At 31.2% G+C, this 13,612-nt stretch overlaps 1 protein-coding gene and 1 long non-coding RNA gene across 7 annotated transcripts in view; one reads left to right on the forward strand and one right to left on the reverse strand.

Annotated features, from left to right (window-relative positions):
• LOC107172030 (uncharacterized) overlaps positions 1 to 11,041 on the reverse strand; it is a 29,350-nt gene extending 18,309 nt beyond the window's left edge. For 2 of the 6 annotated variants that reach the window (XM_089225875.1, XM_089225873.1), the window contains exons 1-6: positions 7,526 to 8,133; positions 7,302 to 7,452; positions 6,550 to 6,585; positions 5,459 to 5,537; positions 5,165 to 5,232; positions 8 to 5,043 (exon numbers count right to left, since the gene is read on the reverse strand). In XM_089225875.1, coding sequence (XP_089082001.1) covers positions 8 to 5,043; positions 5,165 to 5,232; positions 5,459 to 5,537; positions 6,550 to 6,585; positions 7,302 to 7,452; positions 7,526 to 7,595 — 5,440 coding nt within the window. In that variant the 5' untranslated portion in view covers positions 7,596 to 8,133. Of the gene's footprint in view, positions 1 to 7; positions 5,044 to 5,164; positions 5,233 to 5,458; positions 5,538 to 6,549; positions 6,586 to 7,301; positions 7,453 to 7,525; positions 8,255 to 10,892 lie in introns of those variants that run through there. The other 4 variants (XM_089225872.1, XM_089225874.1, XM_089225876.1 and 1 more) reach the window with 4 other exon arrangements.
• LOC149055630 (uncharacterized) lies at positions 8,726 to 10,056 on the forward strand. Its single transcript, XR_016191416.1, has 2 exons — positions 8,726 to 8,838; positions 8,904 to 10,056. It is a non-coding gene; the product is annotated as an uncharacterized LOC149055630 (long non-coding RNA).
• Positions 11,042 to 13,612: the final 2,571 nt, after the last annotated feature.

Here is a 13,612-nt window from a genome sequence, read left to right on the forward strand (position 1 = left end):
CACTTACATTGATTAGGTTGTTCTGGTAAAAAGTGAAGCAAATTAGACTCTGGCAGAATTTTCTCATTAACTAATACTGGAGGATTCTTATGAATAACTGATTTAGGAAGATTTTCATCAATATTTGACTCTGAAGGATCTTTATTAATAGTTAATTCTGGTAAGTTTGTATTAATAGTTATATCTGTCAAATTTTCATTAATATTTGATTCTGGAAGATTTCCAGCAACAGATAAATCAGGTGAGTTTGTATCAATTGTTAAATTTGGTGGATTTTCACAAAGAGAAAACTCTGACGGACTCTCATCAATATTTGATTCCTGTGGAATTTTGTCAATATTTTGTTCATTGTATTCTTTTTTGATAGCAAAAAAAGGATTTGGTTGTTTTTGCTCTCCATCGTCTTTACTTTTAGATATAACTTGATCAGACTGAATAGGAGGTAAACATCCTACCAAATTATCAATATCAATAGAATTATCTGTGTATATTTCATCTGCCTCAGACATACTTATACGTATAACTGTCCAATGGCCATTCAATTTTTTATCTTCATCAAAATGTTCTGATTCCATATGTTTGACTATGTTGTTATAATTAAGTTGAACATAATAACAAAAGGAACATAAATATCCAAAAACGTATTTACCCGGAATTGGATTTGGAAATATTAAATGTGAAATTCCGTCAGTTTTATCATATTCTGGGTGTTCTAAAATATGTTTATCCAAATCATCTTCATTTGAATAAATTTGTTCACACATCTTACATTTGTACCTATATTCTCCAGTATGACCAGTAATATGATCATAAAACTTAAAATAATCAAGAAAAATGAATTGACAAAAAACACAAGTATAGTTATTCTCTGATTGAAGACAAAATAGTTTTGAATCTTGAGAATTCAGATATCCAAAATTTTCTTTTAAAGATTGATGTATTAATGTTTCAGTACAATTTTTGGACAATCTGGATGGTAATACTTCTTCACCACAATGCTTATCTTTATAATGACGAACAATATTCAATCCTTTATCCTTGTAATTACAAAATTTACATTCCAAAGAATTATCAGCAGTTTGAAAATAAAATTTGTCCTTAAATTTATTTTCTGTGACAATTTTAGATGTTATTTCTGTAGATGTTTTATTTTTTAACACACTATTCAATTTCAATTCATCAAACAATACTACTTTCATTTGCTTACGATTAGACTTCTTAAATTTCTTGTTTCCCTTTTTCTTCTTTTTTAAACTATCTAGTTTCTTATTAGACATTTTATTTAAAACTGCACTTTTTACAACTACTGGTGATGAAGTTTCGTTTGCCACTGACTTTTTACCAATTTTTTTTTGTTGTGTGTTTAATTTAATTATAGTTTTTTTAACTTTCTTTTTTGTGTTTTTTGTTTTTCCTACACATTGAACAAACTCGTTTTGATCATCATTTGAATCTAATTGTTCAATATTAGACGTTTTCTTTTTCTTTGACATGATTAAATTTGTATTTACATAATCAATTTGTTTATTGGTTCTACATTGCCGTATACTCGGAGCATTTAATACCGCATTACAGTCATACATTTCACTTATATCAGCATGAAGTTTATCTAATTCTGTTAGTCTAGCTTTTTTTAATTCTGGTTTATTGGCATTAAATGTTGATGTATTAGACTTCTGCACAGCTGGTTTATTAGAGTTGGTTTCATTATCAAACGGCTTAGGATTTTGAATAGGACGAATTAAAACAATTGGTTGTTCTACCATTATACTAGTTAAGGTTTCGGTATTTAATTTTCTACTTTTATCAAACCTATCAACAGAGTTTGATCCCTTATGAACTTTGTTAATTTCAAATTCAGGTTGATTTTTTAAGCCTTGTTCATTTTGGGAATTATTTTGTTCTATTTCCATTTTTTGTCTAGCTAATTTAACACTCAATGGACCTAAAAAAGGCTTCTTCGGTTTAATTTCTTGAGGTATTTCAACATTTTTTGGTTGATTATTGGTTTGTACATCGTCACTTGTACTTGAAATATCTGAATTACAGTTTTCACTTCTCCTAATATTTTTATCAAATTTAGCAATAACAATTTTTAAGTCTTTTAACTCAGGTTTGCATTTATCTTTTAGAATTTCAAAATTGCCATAGCTTTCTTTAGATTTTTTACGTTTGATAGATTTTAATTTATGTTGATCAGTTAAAGAACTAATGTTTTCTACGTTTAATTCATTTGATTGGCTAATTTTCTTTTTACTTATAACTATGTTTTCTGCTTGATTATAATTACTATCATCTGAAATGTCATTTGAAAATTCATCTTTACTTTCATCAATAGAAGATTCTTCACTAACATTCTTCATCAGTTTTCTCCGTTTTCTTTTTTCTTTTTTCATTTTTCTTTTTATCTTTTTATCTTTATCAATCTCAAGTTGTTGTTTATTTAATGTATCATTGTTTCTTAAATTATCATTGTTGGTATTGACATCTGAACTTTCTAATAATTTGTTAAGTTTTTCCATTTTATCTTTATCTTGAAATATACTCATCACAGACATAAACTTTGGATTTTTCAAAATGTCAATAATGGTTTTCTCATCAATCTTAGAAGTATTATCGGCAGTAGAATTAATTTCATTAGAAGAAACAATATTTTCTTCTTGACTTTTACATATAATTTCGGTTGTTGTAGAATTTACGACTCCTGATTGTTCCTTTGATGTAGATGATATAATATTATGTCCGATTTCAGTCTGTCCACTAACAACTTCTAAGTTAGGAATTGATACATTATCAAGGTTCTTACTACATTCACCAGATTCTGATTTATTATAATTTTTTGCTATAATGTCTTTTTCTAATTTTGGCTTTGAGTTGTTTACTTTTAAAGTTTTTGAGATTTCTTCTTTTTTCATCACGGAACTTCTTGTCCTTGTTCTAGGACCCCATACATCATCATCTAAACTCTTGGAGGCATTTCTAACAATTCTTTCAAATTCTTTTTCTTTGGAACATTTTTTTTGTTTCTTGGGCTTATTCTGGTCAGCAGGGTCTATTAAAATGGTATTTTGTTCAGATTTAGGATCAACTTCATCCTTGTCAACTTTACTTGAAATATTAGCAGTAATTTTTGGACGATCATCATCTTTTTCTGATTCAGTATTCAATATATTTTTTTTAATTTTTAGATCTTTTTCTGTATTATAATTCGTGATTATTCCAATTTCTAGGTCTTTATCTACATTGCTATCATTAATTTTATCAGTTATTTTGGAATCTCTTTTTGATGTTTTATTTTTTTTTATTTCAGATTTCTGACCATCTACTAAATTTTGACCTCTTAATGTATCAGCTTTCAAGTGTATTTTGGAATTCTTCTCAGTTCTTAAAACATCTATATTATTTTTACTATCAGCCCAAAATGTTTTGAGTTTAGAGTCCTCTTCTGTACTATTATCATTATGTTCTTCATTATATTTAATTTTGGGGATCTTGAAATTTTTAATATTAGCTGTTTCATTTACAGTTCCAAAAGTATTATAAGAAGAATTAATGATGTTATTTCTTTCAATTTTCTCATTGACTAGGCTACGATGTTGATCTTGATCCTGGTTCATATTGTTTTTATTTTTTTCTCTGGACTTGGCTTCTCTATATTCTTTATAATTAGAATGTTGAATTGTTTTAAAATTTTTCAATATTCTTGGATCTCTCTTCGATACATCATTACTGTGAGATTTATATGGTATTGGATCACAATATTTTGTCAATGGCTCAGTATGGGATGGATTAACATGCATTTTGGTAGAATCACTGAATTGACTATAATCATTTCTTCTATCATCATTACCATGATAATGTTTGTTTTGATTTTGAGACAATGGTCTGTTTATAAATTGAATAGAGTTACCATTATGTTCTGAAGAATATTGTGGATTTAATTGTTGAATAATTGTATGACTTGCTGAACTTTGACCACTATATACAGATATTTCCTGTGCTCTGGTCTCAAACAATTTAGCATATGAATTGTCTCTGTTTGGAGCGAAAGGAGTTGGAATATTAGTTGAAAAACCATATTGAACATTTGATGATACTGATGCAGGTACTGCATTAAATGGACTAACATTGCTTTCAGAACATAATAAAGATTTACGTCTTATTCTTGGATCACGAGGGACAGTTATGTCAGCAACGGATGTTTTAATTTCAGTGTTTTTCTCGTTTGATTTAATGATTGGTCTAAGAGACTCTATATGCAAAGAAGAGCGAACTACTTTTGAATTTTCGAGATCAATTAAAGTACCTGGTTTTAACACAGATATTATCTTTTGTTTAGTTTCATTTGATGAACCTGTTTTACGCATTTGATTTACTTCGGTGTTCAACTGCGTATGAATAGTAGATTTATTTAATGATGCATCATCATGAGTTAATTCACTGGAATTTGGCTCAGTAGTTGATATTAAATTTATTCTCGATGCTCCTAAATCCATAAGATCAGATGGGGGTAATGGCGGTGGCTGAACTGGTTCCACGCAACTAGCTTTTTTAATACCGTCTATTACCTTTTTAACATAGTTAACATCAATATCATCCATGTTAATACCTTTTAACATATTTTTATAAATAATTGGACCATTTTTTTGTTTGTTCATTTCATCAAAAATCTGTGTAGTAAGGTCGGTATGAGAAATAGATGCATCAGACTTATTAAGCTTTTCAATAGAAGCATTGGTCGCAAAACCAATTAATTTATTAAGCCTTAGACGACTGTCCGAGAACTCTGGTAAATCATTCTTTGCAAGCATAGAATCATTCATTGAATTTTTGCTACAAGATGGCTTGCCAGTTTCATCAACATTTTCAAAGTTTTTATTTATAGTATTCTCATTATTTGGTGCCATATCTTTGAGACAATCCATTTGATTGCTAACTATTTTTTCATGACTAGTACTTGGAATTGATAATTCATCAGATTGTTCAGGCTCACCATTTAGGTTTTGATTACTTTCGTTAGATGTACAACTTACTTCTGAGGATCTATAAAGAAAATAATTCAATAAAAAAAAATAATAAATAATTTCTTATTTTTATGAAAAATTTTGAAATGTATTTAGATACGGATAAATAAATAATGATACATAAATAATAGACAACTTACACATTATTTTCTTCGTCATTTAATTGTGTTTCTTGCATCCAACTAGTTTTAAAATCTGGAGGCAAATACTGTGAAAGTTAAAATATAAACATTATAACTAGAGTATGTTAAATGTCACAATCGTTTTAAATAGTAAATATATTCAAGATATTTTAATTATATAAAAAATTAAAATGTAATAATGAAGATCTACAATTCTAAAGCATAATTTGACCTTTATTTAAACAAATAAATAATTATATATTATAAAAAAAATCATTAATACTAAATTATGACATATAATAGAACACTTACGTAATTTAATGGATTACTGTAGTTATCGTATAAATCATAAAATACTTTTTTACAAGTTTTTAGACGATCTGGTGACAACCTAAGAAAAAAATATACATATAAATACAAACAAAATTGCATGTTGGGAAAATAGTGAATATTTAACGGATATTGTAGCAACTAATAGTAATATTCAATTAATTGTTATAATTCTTAACTTTAAAAGATTTAATGATAAATAAGTAGGTACAAAAAAAAAAAAACAAGTACATGACAAACAAATAATAATATATTACGATTGATCAAAATATTAAATACATTTTGCTTGTAAAACAATAATAAAACATTCTAACATAGTGATTTAATTAACATGTATTTTTTAAATTTTTTTTGACGTGCCTAAAAATAATTTTCAAGAATCCTTCAAAATATTTGCATGATATAAATAATTCCACTATTATTTAGAAGACTGTAGGTATATAAACTTAAATAAAATAACTTCTAATTAGTTGGAAACAAAAGAACTTCCCAATTGAACATACTATCAATATAATGAAGAAGTATATAGTTTAGGTCAACTAAATAAATATTAACTCAATATAATAATTATATAAACACAACTCAATTTTAAATATTTGTTCTTTCATGCGTAGAACTTAAGACTGTTTATTTTGCATATAATATCATACAAATATTACTCAACATTTCAAAAAATAATTAGGTATAGGACATAAGTAGGGACCCCAACAATTAAGAATAAAAATAAAATAAATGTTTCATACAAACGGGTATTTCAAAGATGTATTCATACATAACGTGTTTTAAGTACCTAAGCTACACATTACATGTATATTAAGTTAAATTGATTTTGGACTACACTCTTCAAATATAACACTAGCAACTATAGCCTAATAATATTAAAAACAGTAAAATATGTAAGTACTTGATACTTTTTTAACAAAATTACACTAATAAATAAAGGCCAACCTAATGAACTAGTACAAAATGCAGGGGTTTTTTAGTAAAAAAAATGTGCAAATAGTAGATAGGTAATGTATGAAGTTAACTTCAAATAGTGACTATTAAGGGTGCAATTCAAAAATAGTATTTACCATAAATCACAAGATAAATCCAAACCCATAAATAATCTGAAAAACCATAATACATTTTATCTAGGAAACATAGAAAACGTATGAAATGTAAATAAAATATTAAGTATGCTTCAAAAACATATTAAGATGTTAATTAATTTAGGAAGTAGATATACACATATAATTAATAAATTACAAATCATTAATTTGAATTTTTTTTTAAGTACCATAATCTGTAATAATATATTCTCAAAAGATAATCATTATCAACCACATTATAAACCTTATGTATATATATATATATATATTAGCTTCCTTTACATTTTAGGATAAGATAAATACTTTGAGATAAATTTAAAACAAATGAAAGATTATTTTTTCCTTAATTTCTGTTGAAATAATATCTGTATAAACATGAGAGATACTCATTTGATTAGCAAATTCAAAATTGTACAAAATAAATACAACACGGATGTTACCATACAAGTGTTGGACATTTGGCAACACAGTATGAACAACAATGCTAAATTAAAATCTTTTATTTTTAAATTTTTTTAATCAGTTGACTTATTTTTACTGCATTTTAAGTCTCCCGAAGACCTATATTTGATGTGTCCACCTAACCTACAAGAAAGCAACGAGTCATGATACACCATATATTACAATGTTTAAATTTAGAACAGAAAACCTACACATGGATGAGAACAACAATTAAAACAACAATATAAAAACAATTATTATAATATTATATAGGGTTAAGGTAAGACGCAAACCTTTTGGCGTCCACCAGTTCGTACAAATACCGCAACTTGGACACACGATCGGGTAAGATGTCTAATAGTTCGCTGCTGTTAATAACTTGAGTGAGAAACGGCAAGAAAGACTGGAGGTGCGTCAGCAGTTTGTCGTAGTAATGTTTGTCTTCTGTAGACAAATTATACAAGGAGAGGTTATGGTATGGTTAGGTTAGGTTAGGACGACAAAGAATGCAACGTACCTTCGGGAGCGGGGCCGTCATTCCGAGAGAGTTGGTTAACATCCCGAGACGGGTCGTCGGCGTCACCCATGACTTCGATAAAATAAAAATATGCCCGTTACTTATGACGAAAAGTAGACGGACGCAGGTACTCGCACAACCACGGTCCGGTAACAAATGAACTCACCAAACGAGAAAACAACAAAGATGGCGGTTATTCTAGAGGAATGTGGTGGGGAGGGACGCGAGCGACTACAGGTGAACCACCGAAAAATCTGGTTCGGGCGGTACGGCGATGGTACTCGTACCACCGTGCCGTCATGTGGTCACTATTATCGTCAGGGCCGGAGGAAAAACGCGCCAACGATCACATTATATCCACGACATAGTGTTCGACGACAATCCGCGTGGGCAAACCGAGTTATCAGCCCGCGAGCTATGATCGACGGGACAATAGAAAATCCAGCGGTTTACGCGAACGGGGAAAGTGTTCTGCAACAGTCGTGCACGCAGTCCGGATACATGCACCGAGCGTAGCGACGACAGTCAGGGACGAAATAAACGTACGGCAAAACACTCGAACGACATTATTGATGCGAAAAACAACTCACTGCGGCCTGTGGTCGTGAACTCGTGTGTAGCGCTGTGTGGCGCGTAACTTCGTGCTGCATGCGAACGCCGGACGAGACTACGGACGTACGGTCTACGATTGACCCGTTGATGGTGCGCGGGGCGCGGTGTGGTGCCTGTCGCGGCGCGCCGTACAAACGCAGCGCTTCAATGCCGTTTTGCTTCAGGTGGGTGGTGACGGGGGGGAGGGGAGTATTGCACTATCGCGTTAGTCGGCACGTCATCGGTGGCAGTCCTCCGAATTCGTTCGACGCGTCGCGACGTTCTTGCGGTTAATGCAGTAATAATATTATGCTGTATTAACATTTATTTCAGTCGCTGAAAGCGTCGCGTTTCGAGGTTTCGTTCAGACTGTCGTGGTTATCGTCCGATCGCGTTGGGCGCCTTTGTCACGGCGTCATTTCCCGCGTCTTTTCTACAGTGCTGTCGGCGACGCGATAACGAAAACGCACGGCGGCGACTCAAAGATCCATTTCAAGGGTTACTGCTGCAGCTGTATCGATACAATATCATCGCTTCTTGTTTACAAGATCGCGATTAGCATGGTCACGTTGCCACCCGGTTTCCGGTTGCTGTTTTTTTCTTTTTTTTTTTTTTTAGCTCTCCTGCGACAACACTGACGAATGACGATTTTGTTTTCGTGTTCTACAGTTGTAGTTTTACACACATTGTGCAATAAATGAATAAACGTTACCAATGTTATTGTACACAATATTTTGTTTTTATTATAACAAATCATAATCGCCATTAACCTTTCATTGTTTTCCAGACGACGAAACCGATCACATCGTTCATTACACGATTAATCATTGTTGAGTCATTGAAAAATCGGTTGTTTTTTGTTGTACGTTTCGCTGGTCGCTATTATACGGCCTACGTTTGAGAAATGACTATAGCACGGGCACGTGTAAACAACGGATGCGAGTCGGTTCTTCCATGATTAACAATTCGCCGACAAACGGTGGTGTTTTCTGGGCACCGGACGACTTCGATACCGTTTGAGGACGTGGCCCGTCACGACAACCAACTACGTGTACGCCCGCATTAATGGGGCGGCAACAAGCGGCGTTCCTTTCTACGACGACCGCCGATCGTTCAATATTATTCCGACGAGACGTAATTCGCGACAACGGCAACACTAATGATGATGATAATAATGTTATGCGATGTAATCCACCGGAAATAACAAATCGTACGTTATTCGCGAACCTGTTCGATACGACGCTGCTACTGTTATTACCCGGCCTGTGATAAAATCGTTTGTTTTGAACAAAAGTCTAAAATTATATTTTATCCCGGTCATAACGTTATTGTAATGGGTCTCGATATTTAATACGGCGACCATGGAATAAGAACACGACTGCAGTACGTAACTGCAGAAGCAACTAAAACTGTACCGATATTAATTATAATATGACATATTAATCATGTATCATCATTTTTTTTACGATATTATTAGTAGGTGCTGTTGTAATGATGGTCACTCTTTCAAGGAAGAAATCCCAAATCCGAGTGTAACCACAGATAAGATTTTGAGTTAATCACGGATTTCAACGTATCTTGAGACTAATTATCTTGTAATTAAAACTAACGCGGTCACGAGTTGACGCGCAATAGCATTACGTCACTAAAAACGTATAGTTACTGTGTGGCATAGTTTTAATTTTTTTTTCACTTTTTCCAACTTCGTATATGGCGAAGTAGGCAATTTTTTATTTTTAAGTTTAGCGCCTTAAGAACAACTTGATTTGCTTAGTGTATCCGTATATTGTAGTTCAACTGCATGTTAAGCTTGCCTCTGTAATGATTTCTCAGTGGAAATGATGACCGAATAAAATTCCATACGATGTTTGTCAATAAATATTAAAATCAAATTGTTTACATGTTACAAAATATCAATAATATATTAGTTTGATATTATACTGTGTGTTCAACGATAAAGGTGACAAAAGAAAATTCGTTTTTACTCTTTTCAGAAAATGTCTACGCATCCGCAACAAAACAAACAATGTTGAATCGTTAAAAATGCAATAGGTCATATTACCATGTTTTATAATATTACAGAATAGTAGAAAACAATCATTCCTGTTTTACGTCTTCTTTTGAGTACTAATGACACGTTAGTTTTTGGTGTAGAATCAAATACAGTTGTATAGCAAATTATACGTAGATATTCACTCCATTTTTTTAAAGTCATAATTATTATTTAAGAAGACGCTACACTCACAGATGTAAAATATAGCATAAACTATTTTGCAACGAGAAATAATTGATAAGACTACAATCATAACTAAGAAACACAATGTTCACCACATAATAGTGAAATATCGTTTTTATTATTTCGATATCGAAACTACATAAAAGATATTCTAGTTTGAAAAACGCACAAATAATAATGGATCTTGAAACTTGTTTCGTATAAATGATATCAAAAAAATGAACGATATTTCACAGATAATGTGCTCAACTTAATTGTAAGTCAATTTGGAGACTTGACTATTACTACTGCGCTATAGTGATTGTATCCATTGCACAGTAGTTTTGCCATGTTGTACATAATATTATTAAAGACGGAGACAACACATGCGGGCGAGCGGGCGTTCATTTGTATTTTAAAATATCAAAGAACTATTTGTAACGGAAAAAAAAATACTTGTTAGTGAAGAATATCGACATGACAAACCCTCGGCAAATATGTTATTCACTATGATTTTGCTCTGAGGTGTTACTGAAAAAAAAATATATACAATGAACATACCTGTCACGTGTAAGTCCGAGAGAGGAGACAGATATTGCTCTGATATCCTTTGTTTAATTCCATTTCTCATAGAGTTTTTCGGAGATGTAAATAAATGAATGTATGTAACCTGCGACCACTGTTCTATGTGCAGCGACTGTTACTACCAAAAGCAGTGCTACCCTTAAATCATGTACCATGGGAAATATGGAAGTGGTAATGCTGAATTGTGTTATTTGTGTAAAATATATTTCCCACCAAGATCACATTTCATGGTTACACGACACAATTGGTATAGACGTGCTCAGAATCAGTTATCAGGAATAAGTACTCGTTATCAGTTGTCGAAAACCACCAGCTGATTCCGGGCACGCGCTTTTGTGACGCGAACCGTAACATTTTGAAAATAGTGTAGATAATTTCACACCATATTAGGGCCTAGAGCAACTTTGTACCTGTAAATATAATTATAATTTTCGTGGTTGGACATAATTTTAATCGGTTAAGCACGATGTACAGTAGCCAACAAGTGATAGCATTTCACAAAAAACAGCCAGCTTTAAAGGTATACTTATCCATGACGACAGCCTACCAATTAGAATAATTCCAACGGAGTGCCACGGTATTCGGAGTCCTACATTTTAGTTTTTACCGTGATGTATAATTATAACAAGGCAATACAATATAATTCACCTTTTATTCGGAACATAATCCTTAAGTTGATCTAGAATTTGATTTTGATGAACTTGACGTATATTATGAATATATTTATAAAGCATAACTTATTTAATGTGTAAACGTAAATGACCATGTAATGCGTATATTCGCAAAATGTCTTCATTAAATTGTACATACGCGATTTAGAAAAAAAATATAAATCATATTTAAAATCCGTAGGCATTACAATACTACCACTAGTGTAAATGTGAAATAGTCCACTACAGTGGCGCTGAACACTGATTTTAATATAACAAATATTTAATTAGGGTGAATTTACGATAAGTAATTTAATTTTTTATATATTTATGTGGGTGGTGGTAACCTGATTTTTATGCTTTGCTCCACGAAATGAAACACAATTCGGCACCACTGAACAGTTATGTAAATAAATATGGTGTATTATGTCTATAGCCATGGCGACTTCGTGGTTTATGAATTTATGATTGTTATTATCTAATAACAAAGCAATTGTTTGTTTTTTAATACAATCAAATCGAACAACATAAATGGGCCGTCTAAAAATAATTATTATTACAATAAATCAATAACATAATGCCATCGGCGACATCGAGTCGACAACTCGCTCGTTTTCATAATCTGTTACTATCCTAATAATCGATATATTTCGATACAACACATCTATAAAGCAAATCTCACTTACCTAATATTTTCTTATACCTTTTGGTAATTTTTTTATTGGCATAGCCTGGTGATGAATCCCTTGATACAATTATGTATTCCACAATAATATTTCAGACAACAAATGTAAAGATTTTTATCATAATTTATTTAAACACCTGCACAATATTCTTTTTCTCTCTGGTCCACGTGCAACATGGTAATTTTTCGTTCAGCCAATTCAACCACGTGATATTTCCACTAGTGAATTGGAAGTGAAATAATACTACCTGGTATTTATAATCAATGTTTGTGTATTATGTAACCTATGGTACCTGTAACAAATATCTTAATAAGTGCAAATTGTACACGAACTCGGGCATGTTCGTGCGTTATACATAACTGATAATACTATAAGAGTTCCTTTGTTAATTGATTGTCATAGGCATTTCATAAATTTTGCTTAAAGCTCATATTATTATAATTAAGCTTTAGCTGCCCCAAATCTTAAACTTTATTCGAGCCTATGCATATCAACCACAATCATAATAATATTATTTACAAGTATAAATCAAACGTTTCACAACAGTATAATATATACATACGAATTGAAGTGTGTTGTAGTTATTTGCATGCACATAAATATAGTGATAAATAGTGCACTATTGGAATTTAGAATTGTTACATCAAGACACTAAGAATAAACGATTTATTATTTTGAACTTGTTATGCAGTATAAGTTTTAAATTGAAGTATATTGTGTAATACCGGTTTTAAATGTCGTGACTAGACATTATAGCATCAGAGTGGAACAACTTAATTACGTCCAATATTTTATATTTATTGCAGTAATATAGACAATAGAATCTAATTAATCCAAAATGTTTTGGTAGATGCTTAGAAATTTCTAAAATCTTGATTTCGACTCATTTGATTTATTTTAAAAGGTAAACGTTCAATTGGTCCCCGGACAATTTGTCCCCGCATAAAAATGCCGCATGCGGACAATCGGTCCCTGGTCAATATTTTTGAATAGGTATACGAGTAGGTATAATTATTCTATCTCAGACAGCATTTTGTAATGATTAGGGCTCGATTTAAATGCCTTTTCAAGAAATGCGTTATTTATTAAATAAATTCAAATTATTATTAAAAAATGAAACTATATTTGAACTATTTTGGAATTTAAATTATCGACGGGTGTCTTAAAGATACATTTCTGCCTTGTCTAATTTAAAACCTGATTACGCCTGATGTTAAGTTCAAAATGAAAATAATTTATATTACATAGTACTATAACTATTATGTAAAATGTAAAAAAATGTCCCAAAGTTTTTTATATTATTATTATTATTATTATAATAAGTAACAAATTTATACTAGTATTATTCGTTATTATAAAT

Source organism: Diuraphis noxia, unplaced genomic scaffold (genome assembly GCF_037042655.1).
Source record: "Diuraphis noxia isolate RWA-SAM2 unplaced genomic scaffold, SU_Dnox_SAM2 contig0004, whole genome shotgun sequence".
Classification (NCBI taxonomy): Eukaryota; Metazoa; Arthropoda; class Insecta; order Hemiptera; family Aphididae; genus Diuraphis; species Diuraphis noxia.